Source organism: Ciona intestinalis, chromosome 8 (assembly GCF_000224145.3).
Source record: "Ciona intestinalis chromosome 8, KH, whole genome shotgun sequence".
Lineage (NCBI taxonomy): Eukaryota > Metazoa > Chordata > Ascidiacea > Phlebobranchia > Cionidae > Ciona > Ciona intestinalis.
In genome coordinates this window covers 5,764,281-5,789,573 of record NC_020173.2, presented here as the reverse complement: position 1 = coordinate 5,789,573, position 25,293 = coordinate 5,764,281, and the positions used below count along the sequence as shown (strand labels likewise).

The following is a 25,293-nucleotide window of genomic DNA, read 5'->3' as shown; positions in this document are numbered from 1 at the left end:
CACTATTCAGTTATAACATGGGTGTCTTCTTATACACCAGGCACATATAGTGTATTTATACATATCATATTCACTATTCAGTTATAACATGGGTGTCTTACAACAGGCAGTAATGTGTATTTATACAAGGCTTACTAATTCAGTTATAAATGGGTTTTCAACAAAACAACTTACAATATAATCAAAACTAAGGTCACCGAAAGGTATTACGAGATATGCAATGCAAACATTACAATCTATGCAATATGGACATTGCCCCAACCAGAACCACAAACAATAATACAGCTAATCACCTTATCAGGGCATCTGTTGACTTATTAAACACATTTAGCAGCATTGGTTTATTGCAGTATGCGGTAGGGTCAATCGGTGTGATTGTGTTTTGTAATGATGTGTGGTTTTATGCCATTCGGCTTTAAAATTTGACTTTTATTAAATTTAATGAGAGTGGCATTTTTTGACTAGTATTAATTTTACTGAGATAAATTTGAAAATATTTTAGGTTGTAAGCAGACAGAATGAAGTGTCTAGTTTTATTAGTGCTACTTGCAACTGCTTTTGCTGAGGTAAGATGAAAATGTCATATTAAATTATAAAAAAACTAAAGCAGCATTAAAACTGCCCAAGAGTATTCATTAAATTTGCTTTTGTGTTCATTTAAAAAGTGGTTCTTAACAAACGGCATGTGTACTACAACAGTAAATAAAATATTAAACATGTTGTCTCTACAATGTAGTTGAATGCTACTCCTAATGGACTATACGTTTAAATTGCAGCCGAGGCTAAAGAAGCAGAGATTAAGCGGTCCTGGAGGATTCGTTACTGACAACGGTATGAGATGCTTGATTGACGTCTACGTCACACTGTTACAATTTTGGGCATATGTGTCCTTGAGCAAAAACAGTTAACGGCAAATGTTCAAACCCAGTGTTTTATGAGTTGAACAAATAACCATACATGCATTAAAAATAAATTAAAATAATTACCCACAAAGTTATATAACTGGTAAATTGTAACTTGTATGCAAAAATAAGCTGTAAGAAACAGAACACCTGTGTTGTAACGACTGTTGTCCGTATTCCAACCGGTTAGACATTAAATCTTTGTTTTTCAACAGCGTATTTTAGTTCGAACGTTGTAGTTCATAGCGAACCAGACGTGGAAGACATTTTTGAAATTAATCAAAGTAAGATTATTTTTGAATATTTTAAATATATCGAAAAAGGCGGGAAATATGGTCTAAAACATCAACATTACCAAAAATTTTAAATTTGCGGAATAAAGTTTGGCATTTGTAAACGAAAGCCTACAATGTAGATTGGGTTAAATCAGAGTCCGTATATAAACATGTTTATACTTTATGTTTATATACAGACTCTCTGGGTTAAATAATATTCACATTACCTTTGAAGCAATTGAATGTACTGACTTACTTAAGTATTTTGTAAATTCTTATTATAACTGGAGTTCCCATCGTTTATTAAAGGCAGTTCATATATTTTTGGTAGTAATTACTTTTAAAACTAAAAGACCATAAACTTTAATGAGTTACAATGCATTTCTGTCCTTAGAGTTTGGCCAGCAAGGTCTTACAGATGGCGACATACGCCCAAGATCTTTGACAAGAAACTCCATCATAGATAAAACTTATTTCTGGCCATCTACAACCATACCCGTGCAGTATGGAAATCGGTTAGGCTACAAGGTATGAGTAGTACATGAAACTTATTATAGTTAAATTATGTTGAACGCTTCTAAACCTAAGGATACCAGTTCAGGACCAAATATTGTCACCATTTTCTATGTGTGTCCTTTAGCAAGTCACTTAGTGGCAATCGCTCCAAGTCCTCCAACCCAGTGGTCCGAATGGTAAAATGGACAACTATTAGCCGTACAGTAAAACAATCATCCATAAAGTTCCATAAAGGGTAACTTGTAACTGGGCTCGAGGTGTTTTAAACATAACACCCATGTTTTATAACAACTGTCATTGCCCCGTCATGCAAGGATAAATGAGTTACATTCATTTATTCATATTTTCCATATTCTTTCACTAATTCATTCATTTAGGCCATAGCTGGTATAGATGATGCAAGGCAAGAATACGAGATGAGAACTTGTTTCTCTTTTCCTGACAGAACAGATGAGGAAGACTATTTGCTTTATGAGCCTTTGAATGGGTAGGTTGATGTGAACTGCTCTACTTGGGTGTTTAATACACAGTGCTCCAATTCAACGGAATGTTGTATTTATGCTCCCAGTACTGTATTAATTGGCAAAGTTTCAAATAAAAAGATTTTCAGTATATGTCCTTAAGAGTTAGACTGTAGTGTTTAACCCATCATCCTCAAAATTAAAGTTTTTGTCCTGCAGTACAAATAACTTTTATAGCCTTATTCAATATAAACATTTGAACTCTACAGCAATAAAAAAGTTACTGATGTTCCAATGGCTGGAAAACCCAAAACTCAATACAACTTTTCTTTTTTTTCAGATGTTGGTCATCAGTTGGCAAGCAAGGGGGCACCCAGCTTGTTTCTATTGGTGCTGGATGTGAATGGATGTCAACCATACAGCATGAGATGATGCACGCCATTGGGATTTACCATGAACAGTCAAGGACAGATAGAGATGGATATATCTACATTGATACAGATAATATTGACCCAGGTAAAACCACTGCAATTTAATATTAAATGAATAAATGAATGAATGTAACATATTTATCTTCACGTTGCTATACGGATAATATTATTTTTAGGTATATATAATATAATCGGGATGAAATGTTAACTTATTCACACCTGTGTTATAACGACTGTCATTGTCCGCCCATGCGAGGATAAATAAGTCACATACATGGTAATAACTCGTGAGCGGGCACAAGGTATATGAAACAGAACACCTGTGTTATAACGTCTATCAAAATTTCCCAATTAGCTGTCTCTGGTTGGTCAGCCAAGTTTACAAAATAGATCTATTTTCACTATTTACAATTGTTTTTTCCAGATTTGGTATACAACTTTGACAAGTACAGTTACGAAGTAGTTGACAATCGTCGCGTGGCGTATGATTACAACTCCATCATGCATTATGGAGATACTTCATTCAGGTGAAACTTTGCGCCATGGGGTAGTGTTTAATTTGTCTGTCACTTACCTGAGGTCCTGAGGTACCGGGTTTAATTGCGTGTACGTGTCCTTCGGACAAGACAACTAACGGCAGTTGCTTCAACACAGTGGTCAATTATTAGGTGTTCTCCGTCATACATTAATATGTCCTACACTATTGATAAAACTTAATTTTTTTGATATGTTAAACTCATTTTATTTTTATTTTACATAAATTCAACAATATTCTTCTTAAACGCTATCTTCCTTTAAAATGCAAATAGCACTAAATTCTTAATGTTTTGTTAAGAACTGAACTTACCTATTTTATTTAAATCTCTACTTTTCACAGCACTAATGGAGGTAAAACAATCATCACACGAGACCCTGCGTTCCAAGATGTGATTGGACAACGTAGAACCTTCAGTGAAGGAGATGTAACAATGATCAACAGGATGTATCCTTGCTGTAAGTTTACTAAGTTATATTTAAATACTATTTTTCACTATATGATGTATATGTGCTGTAAGGTATTGTATAGCTTTAAACATCATCATCGGTATAATTTTTACACCTGGCCCATGCTCAAAGTTACTTTTTAGGAAATATGGAGTAATATGTGCTAAGGTATCCATCTTACCCCTATACCAATATATTTGTATTTCTTGAATATCACTATATAATATTTGAAAACGCTTTACAATATTGTTAACTTAGAATCTATACATACTACAATATACAATGTGTAAAACTACATTCTCAAAAAAGCACATGTGTTATGTTACTATGCTCAAGTAATAAAATAACTAACAAACCATATATGCAGCTGATCCTTTAAGAAAGTCATACACTTGTAACTTTGAAGAAGAAGCAATATGTGGATACGTACAAGACACAACCGATCAACTTGATTGGTTCAAATTTAATGTGGGCGTGTCTGATCCAAAGAACTTCAACTCTTTTGTGCCTCTGGTGGACAACACTCACGGGAAAGCAAATAAAGGTTGGAATAAAATAAAGTCTTTGTTATTTTTTGAAATTTTTTGGTTATTATTAACAAATTATAATCTCTTACAAAGTTGCATGTTATGTAGCAACTCGTAAGCTGACACAAGATGTATTAAACAGAACACCTGTTTTAAAACGATTGTCGTTGCCCGAATACATAGGTATAAGAATAAAAAGTTACGTTTCTTTCATTTATTAGCTAAACAAATACCGGAAGACTGATTACTTCTAAATAAATGTTATGTCTGGTAACAACAGCAAAATAAATTTATTACCAAAGATATATTTATTGCTATAACACAAAAACGACTGTTTTTGTTTCAATACATAAGGATAAAAAAGTTACATTTCTTCATTTACCTACAAACAATTTTACTTTAATTTCACCCAAATTACATCCCAGGCAGTTACATGGTATTTGACACAAGCAGCAAAGTTGGAAGTGAAATTGGAAACCTTGTTTCAATGAGATTGAAAAGCAATTCAACCAAACAATGTCTTGAGTTTGGGTATTACATGGACTTGGTAGCTGGAAGTCAGGCTGGTATAGCGTAAGTAAAAGCAATGTTGTGTTTATGGGAAATGGGTGTACAGTATAGAAGCTGTATACGTTCTTAAGCTTCTGTATAACATCAGCATTCTGTTATATTACGATTAACATGAATACCGTTACCACATAATATCCCATATTTTTTATTTTTAAATAACCTAAGCATGCTGTTTTAGTACTGTGGGGTAAGATGGATACAGTTAGAATATCATATCTCATATTTCTTAAGCGTGATTTTAGCAATTAAGAACTCTCTTTTAGAGTCATGAGTAATATACTTATTAATTCCAGAGGGTATACATACCGAGATACCGTTCCGGAAGTTATTTTCAGTACAAAATTTAAGAAGTATATTGCTATTTTCCATAAAAACAATAAAATGTTTTTTGTCTCTGTAATGAAACATATATTAGGCTGGGGCAATATGGGACATATTTTCATTCTATTTTCTCGTCCCAATTGGAAGTAAACAAGGAACATTTGAAGGTTTAAAACCTGGTATCCTCACGACTTCCATAGACCGTTAATAATTGTTTAAAACACGATCGGGATATTTGGAATAATGAGCTAAAGGTGTCCCGTCTTCCCCCACAGAAATGTATTGTTATTTTTATCCAATAATAAAATATTTTTATCTCATTAATAAAACATATGTACTTACTCTCCACACAGGGTATACATTGGTACCATAGACCAATCTAATGGTGACATACTATCTGCCCAACCTGTCTTATCTATTACTGGTGACCATGGGGCGTATTGGAACACAGAAAGACGAACTATACAAGCACCAGCTAAATATAAGCTTGTTATAACTGCTAAATCAGGTCAGTATTATCATTGTATATGTTGTTGCTGTCAGGTGTATTATAAGTGTGAAAAAGATCTGGCAATTGTTGGTATATGTTGTTGCTGCCAGGTGTATTATAAGTGTGAAAGAGATCTTCTCGCAATTGTTGGTATATGTTGTTGCTTCCAGGTGTATTATAAGTGTGAAAGAGATCTTCTGGCAATTGTTGGTATATGTTGTTGCTGCCAGGTGTATTATAAGTGTGAAAGAGATCTTCTGGCAATTGTTGGTATATGTTGTTGGTGCCAGGTGTATTATAAGTGTGAAAGAGATCTTCTGGCAATTGTTGGTATATGTTGTTGGTGCCAGGTGTATTATAAGTGTGAAAGAGATCTTCTGGCAATTGTTGGTATATGTTGTTGCTGCCAGGTGTATTATAAGTGTGAAAGAGATCTTCTGGCAATTGTTGGTATATGTTGTTGGTGCCAGGTGTATTATAAGTGTGAAAGAGATCTTCTGGCAATTGTTGGTATATGTTGTTGGTGCCAGGTGTATTATAAGTGTGAAAGAGATCTTCTGGCAATTGTTGGTATATGTTGTTGCTGCCAGGTGTATTATAAGTGTGAAAGAGATCTTCTGGCAATTGTTGGTATATGTTGTTGGTGCCAGGTGTATTATAAGTGTGAAAGAGATCTTCTGGCAATTGTTGGTATATGTTGTTGGTGCCAGGTGTATTATAAGTGTGAAAGAGATCTTCTGGCAATTGTTGGTATATGTTGTTGGTGCCAGGTGTATTATAAGTGTGAAAGAGATCTTCTGGCAATTGTTGGTATATGTAATCATTGACGTTATATGTGTCCTACAAGACAGTTAACCGCAATCTCTGATTATGTTGCCATAAGGCAGACTAAAGCCGATCCTTTTAGATCAGAAAACAAACGATGGCTGAAATATCTTTTTCACTCTGATTAATCAGACTTTACTATCTCAGTAGTTTTAAACCATATTGGTGCTTACCGTTCTAAGCATCTTCTGTAACTTAAAAGGAGCTGCTGCTTAAAAAAGGTGTTGTGTAAATTTTTACTTCTCTTTATCTTTACAAAATCAAGCTAACTTTTCATTGTTTTATTTCAATCACAGATATATACACTGATGATGTGATTGCTATTGATGATGTCAGCATATTAGATAAACCATGCGAGACATCATATTATACAATACATGACTTTAGTTCTTTACTTGCATCAACTACAAAGGGTGATGCCGTATACAGCCCATTGATGTACACTGATGAAGGATATGCTTTCAAAATCATTGTAAGTCTCCAATAAGTGTTTTAAATATGAATGAATGTAACTTGCTTTATCCTCGCATGGCGGGAAAACGACATATAAAATCAGTGTTCTGTTTCATACTGTGCCATGTCTATTTGTTACTTTACTGAAATTCTGTTGATAAAATGTAACAAAACTGTTTGTTTATAAATCATTTATTCAAGTAGATTACTTTGTAATTGGAAGAAAAGATTAATGAATATATATTATTATATAATAATTCAATCAATGAATTATAAATTTTGTTATCAGTTATTTTCCTGGAAGAAGAAACTCACAGTGTGTTGCAAATAATTTGTTAAAGTAGATTATATAGTAATTTAATCATTGAATCATAGGCGCCGAGTACGCGTAGGCGCGGAGGCGGCGCCTACGTACGAAATAATAGCACGGAGGCGGCCTCCGTACACGAATTAACAAAAAAATATGTATTTTTGCTAAATTTATTAATATTTTCGTATTGTTCTCATAAAAATATACCATTGCGGTAAAGAAAATCAAAATTAACGACGTGACAATAAGAGAACGGATATTTAGGCATGCGTTGACCGCATGGTACTTGGTCATGCGTTGACCGCATGTGCAGAATCTGTTATATAGCTGTTACGTATGCGTAATTGTCTTATTTACATCACAATCGTCACTTTCAACATGCGGTAATCATGCTTGGAACAGGTTAGTAACGTTAGTTTAAACCAGGTTCAAACAAACGTTGTTGATCTATCGTTGTTAAATGATAAAGGTAGTTAGATTAATATTCATTGTAGATGGAACAATATTCTTTACTTGATCGCAAACGTTCAACTTCAAACCTGTTTTTAAGCTCCCACTGGCTAAATAATCAAGGGGACAATCGCTATTATGACGCACACAGTCAACGTGTGAATTGCTATTATCTCGTAATTAATTACCAGGTCAAACAATCGCTATTAGGATGCAATGAATCCACGTGTGAATCCCTACTATTTCGTAATAATTATGCTGCTTGGCTGAGGAAAACATCGTANATATACAGCAGTGCTACTTGTGGAACATATTTAGGTTGTTTATTACCGCCTACATTGTTTAGAAACTTTAGAGTAGGATAATATCGTCTGTTTAGCCCGTTGGTTGTTCTTCATTTTCTAGGTAGCTAACATTGAATGTGTTGCTTTGCCTTTGTACGACGACGCGCGAAAAGGCTAAACTACGACGCACGTGGACGTTAAACTACGACGCACATGGACGTTAAACCATGACGCACGTAAAGGTCAAGTAGAAAGCACGTCGCCTCGAACGAACGATTTATATATCGGTCAATCTTGCAAATACGCACGGGGAAAGGTTCAACGCGTAACACTGACGTCCAGCGTTGAGCAAGCGTAAAATAACGTCAATGAAACGCCGAAGTGTTATGACGTCACGATTGTGTTACGTCATAATAGGCTCCGCCTCTGCACTACATTTCAAAACTCGGCGCCTATGCATTGAATATTTACCTTTAATTTTCAGTTATTTCCATGGCTAAAATATATATATTTTTTTACAATTTTCAGTTATTTCCACATGGCTCCACAAACGCCAACGACGGCTACATCAGTGCATTCTTTGCTGTGGCACAAGGTGTCAATGATGACAATCTACCATGGCCTTTCTACAACCAAGTTGTTAAGATAGGAGTGGTTGACCAAGGTCCTGATGCATTGACGAGGATGAACCAGTTCTTCACCCTTCTAACCACGAGTGATGGAGACCCGAACTTTGATAAACCGACTACTGTGAGTTGAATGAATGCATTTAACTTTTTTTAGTGACGGGCAATTGACGTTATTAACTTATAACACGAGTGTTCTGTTTCATACACCTTGTGTTCGCTTACTAATTTTTATGTATGTAACTTAATGGCTGATTGTTTTTGAACTTTACATATATATATATAATGCTGATCTTATACATAGTGGCTAAAAATACCATGGCATGCCTCAGCATAGGACATCGCCATTACAGCATAGAATGGGCCTGTACAATATTTGGGGCAAAAAGCCAACTGTAGCATAAGTCTCAGGCCCACTGTGTTTCACACTGTAGAACATCACCCATATAGAATGTATGAATGCGTTTAACTTTTTTTATACTCGCGCGATGGGTCAATGTCATTATAACACAGGTGGCGAGGCAATGACATTTGTTGACTCCAGTATAAATCTTAGCTCCCATTGTATGCCAGACTGTAGGCCCTTACCCATATAGAAAAGAATAGGGCATAGCATATACATTATTGGGGTAATAAGCCATATTTGTCTAGCTTGTGGAACCTAACCTAGATAGAAACTCTGGCCTAAACCCTAGAATCCATGGCATGCCTCGCTGTAGAACCTCACGCATATAGAATAAAAAGTGCATATACAATGTTGGGGTAATGGGCCAACTCTGGCTTAAATCTTAGTTCCAATGACGTGCGTCGCTGTAAAATTTCACCCATACAGAGTAGAATGTATGTCTTCAGCAGACATAATATTAAACACATTGAAAACACCAAGCTTACTATTCAATGTAATACAGGAGGTGAATGGGGGTTGGGGTTATAACAACTTTATGACACTAAGCGACATTATGAATACAAGAGACTTCCTTAAAAACGATGCAATTGTTATTTCTATCAATGTTAGAGGTAATATATATATCTTAGTTTAACTTAATTAGATAAAATATTATAAACGTTACTTCTGACATCTAAAAGTTATGGGTTCAAGGCTTGACTCTGCTACAGTTGTGGACATATGTGTCCTATCTTAGTTTAACTTTAAAATATGAACCTACTTTTTATACTTACACTCTAGTTAGTGCGACATCTTTTGAAATTTACCTTTTCCAGTTCCTAATAAAGCGTTGAGGTTTAGCAGCCAAGCTTTTATCCAAGACTTAGTTTTTCTCATTTAACAATAAAGACTCCTTTTTATACCGATTTTGTTCTTTTTTTATTTCAAATATCTGATCTTTGTTATCGCCTTTAAAGAGATAACTTCTCTACATATATAGTACGGGGGGGCGATGGAACACTTTTTCATTCTATTTTTCTCGTCGCATTTGGTAGTAAACAAAGAATATTTAAATATTTGTAAAACCGTATCCTCACGACTCCCATAGACCGTTGTTATTTGTTTAAAACATGATCAGGATATTTGGATATCATGTGCTAAAGGTGTCCCATCTTTCCCCAACCTGGCTATATGTGTGGTTATGCAAACATTCCTGTCTTTTTATATCATCTTATAGATATGAATGGATACCAACGTGATCATGCCAGTAGGTTCGCTGAACCTGCACCTTCAGTTCCTATCATGAGGTCTTCATATGATAATAAGGATCATGAACATGATCATGATCATGATCACGAAAATGAGCATGAAATCAATGGTCCTATCATCCCATGCAAAAATGATGAACAAGATGGAATACCCAAAGCAACTGTTGCAGGAATAGCATTAGGATCGTCCATCCTTGTGTTTATTATCATGACCATACTTCTCATGTGTACGACCAACTCCCATAAACAAGCATTGGCCATTGTGGCTTCTTCAGTCACAAGGTAATGCATTTAGTTTTCCTTAAAAATCACTTAGACTTTCTACCAATTCTGGGAACATAGTACACGTCCGGTGGTTAGTGCGCCTGTCTTTAGCCCATAGGGTATGGGTTCAAGGCTCTTTGCTGCCACCATTGTGGGCAGTTGAGTCTTTGGGCAATCTTTCATTCATTCCATAAATATGTATGTGGTAACTAGTAAGCATACATGAGGTGTATGAAACACAACACCCGTGTTGTTTTGCCTGCCATTGCCCGGCTGTGCAAGGATAAAAGTTACATACGTGGTAACTCATAAGCAGGCACGAGGTGTATGAAACAGAACACTTGTGTTATACAACTGGCGACTGCCATTGGCCCGCCATGCAAGGATAAATAAGTTACATTTTTTTTATTTAATTCTTAAAACTTACAGACCAAACCAACGGCCCGCTCAATTCAATAACTTGAGTTATGAGACAGAAGAGAAGCCAAAGAAATAACTGACCACACCTCAAATTATTCTTCATATTGAAATAAATGTCAAGTTAGAAACAAATTATGATTTTAATTTTAATATAGGTTTATTAATAAGATAATTTTTACTATAAGTTTTAAAAAAAAAGTGTTTTGTTGATTTTAAATTATAGATTTACAATAACTGGCACTTGATTAATCTTTTACTAAAGATTGTTGTTCGAAAACTATTATTGTGAACAGATTTTAAAAGCCAAGGTCATACCTCTTATCGTTGCATTGCGTTGTTAATGTGTTGTGCCTGATAACTTTATGTGTATACTATGAACAAATAAACAGGTAATTAAAAATGAACATTAAACTTTGCTTAACTGGGCAACTTAATCAGAAGAATGCCAAACACTTAAGTCTGCAAACATAATTAAGTTTATCAGAGATTTCGAATAACACTGTTTATTGCAGCAGAAGAAATATACAGCTTGCTACAAACGCTGCAAAGTTCATTGAGCACATATTGTATATGGGAGTTGCTATACCAGAAGTGATACAGAATTTAAAGTGAAAGCAGAAGGCAGTAAAAGTAGTTGTAGTCAAACAGTTTAAAAAAGATAGTTGGCGCAAAAATATGATTTCTTACTTTGTATAAATATTTTAGGTTATTTATGACCAAAAAATGAAGATTTTGTTAATTTTTGTGATAGTTGCAACTGCTTTTGCGGAGGTAAGATGTGCTTAAGTATAGCAGACAGTCTATTTGTAATGTATTTTTTCTATCCTTTTGTTTTAATTAATTAATATCTGCCTTTTTGCTGCCCGAAGTATCTAACAAGACTCAAAAAAGAAAAAGATAAAACTGTTTCGCAAATTATTTTTTAACTTACTTAAATATTAAAAATAGCTAAAGATGAAATAGAAATTTACGCCGATTTGTCTTGACTTGTTTTCCAGCCAGTTCTGAAGAAGCAGAGAATTAGTGGAAGTGGTGGATTTGTTGCAGAAAAAGGTAATTAAGTACAATGTATTATCAATATATGTGTAAAAGGTTGTGCTTATTTCTCATGAATGTCATATTTAAATAACTCGTTAATGGCCACTGTGCATGATTTGTAGAATGTTGTAAATGTAATCTGTGTAACAGCCGTGGTTTTTACCTGACACTATTTTTCACGCTTTTTACCCATATCGTGCTTTACATCTGTTGTTTCGCGTTAATTCCCCTCGCTTCGTTTTAAAAATAACATGATCTTCGCTATCTTTTTCGAAAAGATATAAAAATAACGTTGTGTTATAATGTGGTAATACCTTTTATATGTCTTTTCGTTTATAGTAGAAAAATAATGAAATAAAAAATAAAGAAAGATAATATAAAGCGACAAAACGACAGTTGTTAAAACAAGCTGGAGTTATAAAAGTGTTGGTTTTTTTGCCCCAAATATTAACATTCAATCATTTTCTTCCCAGTTTACTTTGAAAGAAATGATGAAGTGTTGGACGCCCCAGAAGTTCGAGATATCTTTGAAATTAACAAGGGTAAGTTAATTTTCTTTTTATTCAAAGTAGCAATTGTACCATGGTATAACCTTGGTAACTTGACTGTGGACATGGGAGTGGCAACCATGGATAAGTCGCTCAAGTTCCAAGCCACGAGGATGTCAATGATCAAACCAAACAAAAGTCATGTCTGCTTATCCACACACTGCAATAACTTCAACAACTTGACTGTGGCATGGGAGTGGCAACCATGGATATATAAGTGTGGACTTATAATAATCCATATTACACTAAACATTTCATCAAATTAAGATTACTTTAGTTCAACAAATTCATATACAACCTATATTGCTTGCTTCCCTTTTTTTCGTAAAATAGATATTTATGTTGTCAACGTTTCTGTCCTTAGAGTTTGGCCAGCAAGGTCTTACAGATGGCGACATACGCCCAAGATCTTTGACAAGAAACTCCATCATAGATAAAACTTATTTCTGGCCATCTACAACCATACCTGTGCAGTATGGAAACCGACTAGGTTTACTGGTATGTAGGGTGTGGTATAATAAGTGAATGTTAAATGAAAGTTTGCATGACCAGGCAACAACAGTCGTTATAACCCGGGTGTTTTGTTTCATACACTTCGTACCCACTTACGAGTTACCACGTATGTAACTTAGTAAGTCAATATTGTTTGGAATTTTGAAATTGTTGTATGAGTGAACACTGGGTTGGACCAATTAACGTTAAGTGTCCTGCCTACAATGGTAGCAGAGTCAAGCCTTAAGCCCAAACCTCAAAGCGAGTGGCAGGCACCAACAAAATATATGTACACAACATAATAACCATGTCATTTTTAGGCTATCTCTGGTATAGAAGACGCAAGGCAGGAATATGAGATGAGGACTTGCTTTTCATTCCCGGACAAAACAAACGAAAGGGATTATTTGCTTTATGAACCTTTGGATGGGTAAGACAGTTTAAAGTATATTACAACATTACACCTACCATCCCAGCTGTTGAACGTATCTAACCCTTGTATATATATAATGTATTATACAACCTTATACAACAGTATACAACATACCACTTGACTAATGGTTTGTCCAAATTATCCACCAAATATAAAGAATAAAAAAAATCCCAAACAAATTATCACCCACAAAGCTACATACGTGGTAACTTGTAAGCTGGCATAAGGTGTATGAAACAGAACACTGGTGTTATGATGACTGCCGTTTTCCCGGCCATGCGAGGATAAATAAGTTACATTCTATTCTATATACCTTATACAACAATAATTACTATAAAATATTATGTAAAAAGCTAGTTTTAAGTTGACGAAGCCTAGAATGTAACTTATTTATCCTTGCATGGTGGGGCACTCGCACTGACACCCGTTATAACACGAGTGTTCTGTTTCATATGCACCTTGGCCAGCTTACGATTTACTACGTTTGTAACTTATTTATCCTCGCATGGCCGGGAAAACGACAGTCCATCCTCATAACACGGGTATTCTGTTTCATATACACGTTTCGTATACATCATTTAACCTCAGTTTATCCCAAGATGGTCATATTTAACCTTTCTCTTATATACCATACAAGGTCCATACTATACTCTGTTATACAACAATATATCACAATTCCAGGTGTTGGTCTTATGTTGGCGTGCAAGGAGGAAGGCAAACTGTCTCCATTGGATCTGGTTGTGAACAGATGTCAACCATACAGCATGAGATGATGCACGCCATTGGTATTTACCATGAACAGTCAAGGACAGATAGAGATGGTTACATCTACATTGATACAGATAACATTGACCCAGGTTTGGATATATGTATATTAAGTTGGGATTTGATATGTTTTTATGTATTTATTATGGAAAGTGTCAGCTTTGCAGAAAAACAGTCACTTGCTATATGGGTAACTTTTGTGAGCCATACCTCAACAAAAAAACAATCACCCACAAAGTTACATACATGGTAACTTGTAAGCAGACATGAGGTGTATGAAACAAAACACCCGTGTTATAACGACTGTCGTTGTCCCGCTAAGTGAGGATAAATAAGTTACATTCATTTATTTAAGGCATACTAATTAGTAAACCTAAATCATTCCAGACATGGTATACAACTTTGACAAGTACAGTTACGAGGTAGTTGACAATCGTCGCGTGGCGTATGATTACAACTCCATTATGCATTATGGAGATACTTCATTCAGGTGAAACTTTGACTTTTGCATCATTTTATTTCTACACACAATTTCTTCCAATAACATATTAACTTATTTTAACTGTAATGTGGGTTTAGCACCCAGCTTTAATTTATCACTTTTACTTAAGTAGTTTTAACCATTGCGTGTTTTAATGCTATATTGGAAGTTAATTAAATTTATATTGTATTATATTTAGCTATCTATGACATAATAATGAATTGTTTTTAGTAACAATGGAGGTAAAACAATCATCACACGAGACCCTGCGTTCCAAGATGTGATTGGACAACGTAGAACCTTCAGTGAAGGAGATGTAACAATGATCAATAGAATGTACCCCTGCTGTAAGTTCCACAGAGGCACTTGTGCTATTATTCCTATGTCAATTTTAAATGCTGCTAACCAGTCAAAATATTAGTACAGCTATTCCTGTAAAATTTTAGTACAAAAATCTGTGCTACAAGTTTCATCAGCATGGTATAATGTACAGTAGGTTTTGTTGTATTTTAATTGCTCAGGAAGACATGTTAAGTGAATCACATGCTGGATGGAAAGCATGTTTAGTGATCACCTCTATGTTTTAGAACACTTTGTTTAATAGGCCAATGCTGTACATCTTAGGTGCCTTGGTGTACATGGCCATGGACCTCGCCAGCAAATTAACAACATATGTTCTATACAGCTGACCCACTGCGTGTGTCATACACTTGTAACTTTGAAGAAGAAGCAATATGTGGATACGTACAAGACACAACCGATCAACTTGATTGGTTCAAATTCAATGTGGGCGTGTCTGATCCAAAAAACTTCAACTCTTTTGTGCCTCTGGTGGACAACACTCACGGGAAAGCAGACACTGGTAACTTGTTATTTTATACTTTATTAAAAAAACTAAATTTTAATTATTATTGTAGGCCTATTATTATCAGCTAAACAACATTAATAAAATGGTATGGGTAAAAACTACTTTCCTAAAAAAAAGATAAATCTCTGTTATAACACAAATACAGGGCAGTTATATTACCATTCATGTTATAACACGGCAGTAATAGCTAATAACATCATGTTATAACTGAATTTATAATATGTTTTACCAATAATTTATTTCATACCAATTATGCCCACTTGTTAGTTATAACATGTATAACTGTGGGTGGGGAATTATCTTTAAATGACCCCACAATGCTAAAATCCATGACTTTTAAACGATATGATACAGTTACAAAGTGGGCATTTTAACAACTGCCATATAATCTAATTCAACCAAATTACATTCCAAGACAGCCAGGCAGGTGGAACCATTAACATTTAAATATCATATAGTTACAAATAATGCACTCTACCCACTGCACCATTGCCATATAACCTAATTAAACAAAATTATTCTCCAGGCAGTTACATGGTATTTGACACAAGCAACAAAGTTGGAAGTGAAATTGGAAACCTTGTTTCAATGAGATTGAAAAGCAATTCAACCAAACAATGCCTTGAGTTTGGTTATTACATGGACTTGGTAGCTGGGAGTCCGGCTGGGATGGCGTAAGTAAAACCATATATGTCTGATTAAACAATAAAATAAGTAATTCAATTTAACCATTAAAACTAATTGTCAATAAATTTATTTTCGTGATATCTTTAAAACAGCTAAAAATTTGCTTGACAAAATTCGTTTTACACTGATTACATTTAAAGTGGGAGTTCCAATACAGGATAGAAATATGTATTGGAGTGTAAGACATAGCAAACTGTCTTATAAGATAGAATTAAGCAGGTTTTCCTGAGCAAAATGAGTAGTTAAGTACAATATACCATTAAGACTAAGAGACATGCTTTATAAAGTATAAAAACCCCTGGTGTACTTATTTCATTAACATTTTTATTTCTACTAATCCTAGAGTAAGTTTCAATTTTATTCAAGCCTTATATTCAACTTATATACCAACAATACAAAGCTACTGCTCTATATATAGTTGCCAACATTTTATTATACTGATTGTTGCAATTATATTACCTCCACTTTACGTTTAACTAATCCTAGAGTACACCTTGGGACAATTGACCAATCCAACGGAGACATCCTCTCAACAGCACCTCTCGTGACGATAACTGGTGACCATGGAAATTATTGGAACACTGAACGACTTACAATCGAAGCTCCGTCGAAATATAAACTTGTTATTGTGGGAAAATCAGGTAAAAAATATTAAACTTTTAAAAGTTTTTTTTTAAGTTTATATTTTAAAAAATGTCTTTTAAATACCAAAAAAATTTAACTTTATGCGACATTTCTTCTTGCAAAACCTGTTCCTAAACCTATTACTTTTGAGAGAATTGTGGTAATTTAAATTCTATTTGGCCTCTCGCCCTGTAGCAGATGAGGCATTGAAAGAATGAATGTAACTTACTTTATCCTCGCGTGGCCGGAAAACGACAGTCGTTATAACACGGGTGTTGATACACCTCGTGCCAGCTTACGAGTTACCATGTATGTTATACCTTGTGGGTGATTATTTTTTTTGTTGGATTTTTTGTATTTTTTATGTATGGCTGATAATTTAGACAACCCATTAGTGACCACTGGGCTGGAGCAATTGCCGTTAAGTGTCTTGCCCAAGGACACATACACCAACAATGGTAGCAGCGTCGAGCCTTGAACCCATTACCTCTGGGTTACAGGCAGGCGCGCTAACCACTATACCGCGGCGCCGGAAATTAGTATAATTGGTATGGTAACAACAATAGCAAAACATAATTTTAATTCCTTCACTCAGATATATACACTGATGATGCCATAGCTATTGATGATTTTAGTATCTTGGACAAACCATGCGAGACATCATATTTCACTGTCCATGACTTCAGTTCTTTACTTGCATCAACCACAAAGGGAGACATGATATATAGCCCATTGCTGTACACTGATGAAGGATATGCTTTTAAAATCATGGTATGCGGCTAATTGACTGAATGAATAATAAATGTAACTTATTCATCTTCGCATGGTGGGGCAACAGCAGTTATTACAACACAAGTGTTCTGTTTCAAACACCCCATGCACGTTTACGAGTTTCCACGTATGTACCCTATTTATCCGCGCGTGACCGGAAAACAACAGTCGTTAAACCAGGGATGTTAATACACCTCATTCTTGCTTACAAGTTACCATGTATGTTACTTTGTGGGTAATTATTTGTTTGAATTTGTTTCAGTACAGGGCTGACTGTTAAAACAACCATAAGGGACCACTAGATTGAAGCAATTTCCATAAAGTGTATTTTCTAAGGACACTTTTACCAACCATTTATAAAGAAATAGTGCAAAATATTATAGTATGTAACAATCAGAAAAGATCTGTAACGTTTTCTCTTAGTTATTGAAACTTCGTTTATATATTGCTGAAAATCGAGACAGCCATAAATGACTACGATATTGGAGCAATTATATAATTTCTGTTGCTTTTTCTCAGTTCTACCCACATGGTACCTCTAGTGCAGCAGACGGCTACATGAGCATGTTCTATGCCGTAGCACAAGGTGTCAATGATGACAATCTACCATGGCCTTTCTACAACCAAGTGATTAAGATGACAGTAGTTGACCAAGGTCCTGATGCATTGACGAGAATGAGTGAATATGCAAACTATATTACAAGCGCTGCTGGAGCTCCTAACTTTGATCGGCCATTGACTGTAAGTGTTTTAACGTATGTTAAGTTCTATCTCAAGTTTATAATAAATCTATGGTTTATTTAACAGGTAACCAATTGTAGGGTGTTCAATACGCATATTTGATATGAATTCTCATTTTTTCTGCCTTTTTTCTGTTCCATTCTACTTTATTTAAGTAAGGTTTTTCATTATATTATGCCAATGTACTTTGAATGTGGATCTGTGTTAACCTGTTTTTTAACACCCAATGAGCTACCGTAAAGAACCCGCTAAAACTTACCTATCTAATTAAAATGTCTGTGTAATTTATAAACCATATCAAACTAATAATATAGTAGGGTGGGGGAAGATGGGACACCTTTTAATTTTATTTTCTCGTCCTGTTTGGTAGTAAACAAAGAACATTCCAAAGAATTATAAAACTGCATCCTCACGACTTCCATAGACCGTTATTAATTGTTTAAAACACGATTAGGATATTTGGATAATATGTGCCAAAAAAGTGCCATTTTAAGCCATACTTTTATAATTTCAAATTTTAATAGGAAGTCAACAGTGGTTGGGGTTATAGCAACTTCATGAAACTAAGCGACGTCATGAACACAAGAGACTTCCTTAAAAACGATGCAATTGTTATTTCTATCAATGTTAGAGGTAATATATATCTGAGATTTACTTTATTTTATGACCCCACAATGCTTTATGATTAGGATAACTTTTATAGTAACACTTTAGTGCGACATCTTTTGCAAAATAGATCTTTAGTTTAACTTATACAATTAGATCAATTTATTTTAGGTAACTGTGTTACAAATGTTATTTCTGAAAACTTAAAATATGGGTTCAAGGCTTAATGCTGCTACTGTTGTTGGCATATTTCTCTTTGGGAAAGATGTTTCATAGCAATTGCTGAGTTATCTCTTTGATAATAAAGATCAGACTATTTAAAGTAAAAAAGCGAAAAAAAAGGAGGAAATTAGCCATTGAAACGACAGTTGTTAAAACAGATTTAGGCCACGCTATAGTAAAAAACGAGAAGGAAAAAGTTTAAAGTTAGTTTATCAAGTGCTAACTATTGATGTTTACAGATATGAACAATTTCCAGCGCGATCATGCCAGCAGATTCGCTGAACCTGCACCTTCAGTTCCTATCATGAGGTCTTCATATGATAACAGTGATCACGAAGATAATCACGAAGATGATCACGAAAATGATCATGAAAATGAGCATGAAATCAATGGTCCTATCATCCCATGCAAAAATGATGAACAAGATGGAATACCCAAAGCAACTGTTGCAGGAATAGCATTAGGATCGTCCATCCTTGTGTTTATTATCATGACCGTACTTCTCATGTGTACGACCAACTCCCATAAACAAGCATTGGCTATTGTGGCTTCTTCAGCAGCAAGGTAATGTAATAACTATGTAGTACCAGGCGCTGTGGTAAAGTGGTTAGCGAGTCTGTAACCCAGTAGTCTCACATGGCTTGTGTAAAAACCATATAGTAAGTTTTTTTAATACAATCTATATGGGACCACTGGGCTGGAATAGTTGCTAAATGTCTAGACCACAGACACACATGCGCACAATGGTAGCAGCATTTAGCCTTGAACCCATATCCTCTGGGCTAGAAATACGCCTCTCACACGTGCGCACAATGGTAGCAGCATTGGGCCTTGAACCCATATCCTCTGGGCTAGAAATACGCCTCTCACACATGCGCACAATGGTAGCAGCATTTAGCCTTGAACCCATATCCTCTGGGCTAGAAATACGCCTCTCACACGTGCGCACAATGGTAGCAGCATTGAGCCTTGAACCTGTATCTTCTGGGCTAGAGATATGCCTCCCACGCTATAATACCTCACCCTTATATAATAATTACCCCTACCCAATAATATACTGATTACCTGGCTGCCACTTTAACCCATAATCTAAGTTTAATTTAATTATTTTCCACCCACAGACCAAACCACCAAACCTGTCACTTCAATAACTTAAGTTATGAAACTGAGGGAAAGCCAAAGAAGTAACTCATCTACATTTGATCCTATAGTGTGATGAATCCTACATGTAATCTATGCAATGCCTGAGAATTGTGTGTATCATATAATTGTTACTTTTAAAAAGCGTTTACAAATCAGGTATAAATAACTATCTTGATTAAACATAAAAATAATAAAAATATTAAATACAAAATGAAGAATGTAGGAAAGAGATGAAAACAGTGGCAACACATATTTGAGAAACACCATTTTTGATCACACAATATTGCTTTGCAGTGAAGAATTCTTTCTGAGACCACGAACAGCACCGCTAATCATGCTGTCTACTTTGGATTTGTTTTTACTGTAGATATTGAGGCATATACCACCAAGTACCAGCATACCAGCCCATAAGTATCTGGAATATGTTGAACAGTTAGTAAGATGAAATTAAAGGAATAAGCAGAACCGCGGCCTACTAGAGATATCTCTACTATGCCGTGGCAGGCCTTATAAAGGGGAACAGCTTCATTACTTATATACAGGAACAGCTTCATTACTTATTTTTTTAAGTGGTGGTGGGCCAACTTCAACCCAATGCTGTAGGACCTTGCCCAAGTAAACAGAACAAGTTCATTATATCAGTTAAACTCAGGTTGTTGTGCTTTTTATATATATGGTTATAAAGAGAAACTTAATAAAGCAAGAGAAAAAGGTAAGTCTGATTTGAAAATATAAATTTTATGCATACATTCACATTAAACTATGTTCACTAAATTGTTTAACCATTGGACAAAACTTTACAGGTTAGCAATCAGGAAACATAAGATTTAATGAATGCCCATTAAGATCACAAAACAAACAAATGCAAAAAGATCTCTTTCACAGATTGAATACAATCTAACTGCATTTGAATGAATGGAACTTTATTATATCCTCGCATGAACAAAAAACGACAGTCGTTTTAACACGGGTGTTTTATACACCTCCTGCCAGCTAACAATTACCATGTACGTTACCTATTTATCCTCGCATGGCGGCGCAACTACAGTCGTTATAACATTGATGTTCTGTTTCATACACACCATGCAGCTTATGAGAGTTAAATTTTCTGGTGGGTGAATTATCAAATGCATACTTACAAGATGGAAAATGGTTTGGTGAAAAACATGAAGGAAAGAACCATCGTAACTGCTTTTCTACAAGTGGTGACAGTAACAGCAAGCAGGGCACCGAATGTTCGCACGAGGTGAAGAACGAAATGTATTCCAACGTACCCAGAGAATGAGAATAGAAATAGAGCGAGCATTATCTTAGCATTCTGTGGGGGAAAAGGATGTATGGTATAAATGAATGAGTTTAACTTGCTTTATTCTTGCGTGGCTGGAAAACGACAGGCGTTATAACACGGTTGTTCTGTTTCATACACCTTATGCCAGCTTACGAGTTACCACATTTATTACTTTGTGGGTAAATAAAAGGGACAACTATGAGTGTAACTGTAATTTAACAATGTCACCCCAGATTTTGTTAGCAGTTCAAAACAACACTCACCGTAACCATGAATATAAATACTTCTAGAAATCCCCCAAAAACAAGATGTCCAACAAATAATATTAGAAAACCAATCCCATAGGAATAAAGGACAAGTTCGGCATTTGATGTTTTATGTTTCTTCATGGTTAACTCTTGTATGTTACCTAGGTATTAATACTTGTAAGAATGGTGGGTATGATGTAAGCTATTTATTATAGTAGGGTGGGGGAAGATGGGACACCTTTTCGTTTAGTTTTCTCTTTCCATTTGGTAGTAAACAAAGAACATTCAATGAATTATGAAACTGTATCCTCACGACTTCCATAGACTGTTGTTAATTGTTTAAAACACGATCAGGCTATTTGAATATTATGTATTAAAGGTGTCCATTTTCCCCCACCCTACTATATGTAAAGTTAATATTGGTCACTTAAGCAATTTATAACTTTGGTAAGTTTTTAATGAGGAAATTACACTTAGATTAATAATAGGTATTTATTTTATATATATATTCAATCAAAGAAGCACAATCAATATGGTTGAGGACCTACAGCATAATATTAATTGGGATTTAGGCCAGATTTTCTCAACATCTAAGCTGCTACAACCCATTGGTGACCACTGGGTTGAAGCAATGTACGCTAAGTGTCTTTATAAAAAAAAAATACAGCAAAAGAAAGAATATGATTTTTTTTCTTTAGAAAAAGGTAAATTTATTTGTCTTGCCCAAGAACATAAACAATGATTAAAATATGTAAATTTGTTTTCTTTAAAAATAAGTTCACCAATAGCGGCGTCAGAACATAAAGCAAGCGATATAAGAATTATTCCGGTTGCTTCAAAGTTTGGTGAAACTTTTTGGTCAGTGAGGGTAAACATGATTAAGCCAATCGTCATCAATAAACAGGATACCAAGTCATACATGGAGAACTTCTTGCCTGGAAAGTAATAGGATGAATGAAACTTAATTATCGGATGGCAGAGCATCAAACAGTCGTTATAACTTATAACGCGGGTGTTCTGCTTCATAAACCTTGTGCCCGCTTACAAGTTACCATGTATGTAACTTATTCATCCTCGCATGGCGAGACAACAACAGTCGTTAAAACAAGGGTGTTCTGTTTCATACATTCCTGGCCTTCTTATGAGTTATAAATTAAAATAACAAAAATATATTTCCCAGCATTATTCAAAAGCTGCAACTAAAACCACTGTTGTGTTCTTCATTTAAAAGGTGAGTGAATGCCATTTCATGAGTTATATAACCCACCTTGTATTAAAATACCACCAATCATTACAGGGATCAGTTTGCTGGATTTGAAAATGACTTGAGTTGGATAATTGAGATACCCAAGTGAAGTGTTGGACAACCCCATTGTTCCAATTGTAAGGACAGCAAGTCCTATGTAAGTAACCAAAGGAACCCTGGAAATTTGGGATTATTAACACATTTTGTTCAAGGCAACTCTGTTATATTTATTAAGCGAAACTATGAATATTGAAGATAAATGAACACATTATGTTTATTCCAAATTTGTGTTATAGTAAAGTGGGGGGAAGAGGGGTGGGCGACCTTTTTATTCTATTTTCTTGTCCAATTTGGTAGTAACAAAAAAACTAGGAATTATAAAACTGTACCCAACATGACTCCCGTTGGTAATTGTTTAAAACACGATCAGGATATTTGAATATTATTTGCTAAACGTGTCCCCCCTCCCCAAACCCTACTATAAGATTTTGGTTGGGCCCCTTTATATTGTCTATTTGTGTTAAGTATTCCTTCACCACACATTTCCAAATCACCTTCTTTCTACTTTTCCGTGAATATTTTGTTCAAAGATTCCAAATATTGTGTAGAACCCAAACTGCATCAAAGTAACGAACATCCCATGTTTCTTAACACCGTCCATTCGAAATAACCATTCCTGTATTAAACATGTTATTAAACTTGTGCAAAAACAGCTAAAAATGGAGATAAAGCCCTACGATACCCTAGCCATAGGCACCAAACCTGGGGTAGGCAGGCCAACCCTGGATTTTTTTGCATTGCATTAATCAATAAACATTGGAACTAAATTTGTTTCATATGAAATTTGTCCATTCCAAATAACCTGTATTAAATACAAGTTGTAAGGGAAATCCAGATAGGACCTCATATTACGAATTACCCCAGTCATAATGTGCTTGTTTTGAAACAAGCTACTACAGATATTATACATTTAATTTAAACAATAAAACAGTTTTACAAACATGTTTTAGACATTTTAACAACAACAGCAGTAAAAAAAAAAGATAAGCAAACATTTTAAAATACATTAGCATTTTTTAATTAAACTTGCATATTTCAATTCAGTGTAAATAAATAATCTCACCTGACAATAGCCGTACATTATGAAGAGAACAAACACAACTATGATGCAAACAATGAGTTGAATTGATCGCGGCAATGAACTTAAATTGATCCCACAAACTTTGTTGTCTTCTTTTACAATTGTTTCATTTTCCCTTCGTGGCGAGACTTGCGCTAAATTTAGTTTGGTGTGCTTCATTGTTGCTTCAAGTTCATGGGGAAACTAAATACCTACAGTGAAAATGCCTAACTAGACCTATCTACCCCACACCCTACTATAACCCTGTAAAACTTGAATTTACTAACTGTTGATGTATGTTATACAGTATATATATTAACTTATAGTGGTAGAAGCTTTGGTCTTTGAAATCCACTGATTTTAACACATAATAATTGATTACTGAATCATACCGACACATCGTATCATATTAATACACAGACTTGCAGCTCTGGTCTTAAGATATCCAGCCTTGATTTACCTACATAATAATACTGACTTTACCATTGTAACACAGTCTATCATATTAATACACACACTAACACATAGAGCTCTGGTGGTCTTCGATAGCCAGCCTTAATTCAAACACATAGTAATACTGAGTCTACTGACTACACAAGACTGACACAGTGTATCATATTAACACACACTAACACATACAGCTCTGGTCTTAGATACCAAGCCTTGATTTAACTACATAATAGTACTAACTACACCAGAGCGTGGGTATTATGAACCACACACATATAACACAATACGGGATGCTATCAATACACTGCAGTACAAATTGTTCTACAGGAAATAATTGTCAGCTCTGTTTAATACAATGGTGTATTTATACATATATGAATGAATTATACAGTGGGTATGACTCTTAACAGCTTAACGTACATAGATATACATACATACTATTACTAAATACTATATAGGTAATGAAATGGTATACAACATATTATTATATTTCCAAATTTGGAAGATAAAATATATGAAATTTAAACGTAATCTTACTAAAAATATTGCCCATTATGCTACAAAAATCTTTAAATTAATATCTGTCAATATTTCTAGCTATAAACCTTGTTTATAGGCACAATTTCAAACTCCAGTTGATTTGTTTACATTTCTTTATTAAGCGCAACGACGCGTGACGGGTCACGTGATATTGCCGGTATCCAGATGTCAATCAAACAACGTCATTAATCCCTCTGCAACGTTGCGTCATAGTATGACG

The 25,293-nt window shown here is 34.9% G+C and overlaps 3 protein-coding genes across 3 annotated transcripts; 2 read left to right on the top strand and 1 right to left on the bottom strand.

The window, feature by feature from the left end:
• Positions 1-463: 463 nt before the first annotated feature.
• Positions 464-11,166, top strand: LOC100179459 (meprin A subunit beta-like). The gene is made up of 16 exons (XM_009861091.3): positions 464-566; positions 777-831; positions 1,118-1,186; positions 1,572-1,705; positions 2,071-2,180; positions 2,495-2,670; positions 3,010-3,112; positions 3,463-3,578; positions 3,937-4,113; positions 4,522-4,669; positions 5,341-5,495; positions 6,599-6,774; positions 8,328-8,549; positions 9,334-9,442; positions 10,048-10,360; positions 10,772-11,166. Exons 1-16 carry the CDS (start codon positions 519-521, stop codon positions 10,836-10,838), a joined length of 2,178 nt encoding a protein of 725 aa, XP_009859393.1. The 5' UTR covers positions 464-518; the 3' UTR covers positions 10,839-11,166.
• A 101-nt stretch (positions 11,167-11,267) lies between these two features.
• On the top strand, positions 11,268-20,356 carry LOC100177122 (meprin A subunit alpha-like). The gene is made up of 16 exons (XM_002128039.4): positions 11,268-11,533; positions 11,761-11,815; positions 12,274-12,342; positions 12,713-12,846; positions 13,161-13,270; positions 13,955-14,130; positions 14,426-14,528; positions 14,751-14,866; positions 15,205-15,381; positions 15,914-16,061; positions 16,561-16,715; positions 17,294-17,469; positions 17,989-18,210; positions 18,735-18,843; positions 19,278-19,602; positions 20,160-20,356. The coding sequence occupies exons 1-16, from the start codon at positions 11,486-11,488 to the stop codon at positions 20,224-20,226; spliced, it is 2,190 nt and encodes a 729-aa protein (XP_002128075.1). The 5' UTR covers positions 11,268-11,485; the 3' UTR covers positions 20,227-20,356.
• On the bottom strand, positions 20,280-24,365 carry LOC100183351 (adenosine 3'-phospho 5'-phosphosulfate transporter 2-like). The gene is made up of 7 exons (XM_002128150.4): positions 24,087-24,365; positions 23,518-23,639; positions 22,985-23,139; positions 22,500-22,652; positions 21,733-21,878; positions 21,321-21,499; positions 20,280-20,596 (listed from the first exon to the last, which is right to left on the bottom strand). The coding sequence occupies exons 1-7, from the start codon at positions 24,261-24,263 to the stop codon at positions 20,455-20,457; spliced, it is 1,074 nt and encodes a 357-aa protein (XP_002128186.1). The 5' UTR covers positions 24,264-24,365; the 3' UTR covers positions 20,280-20,454.
• Positions 24,366-25,293: the final 928 nt, after the last annotated feature.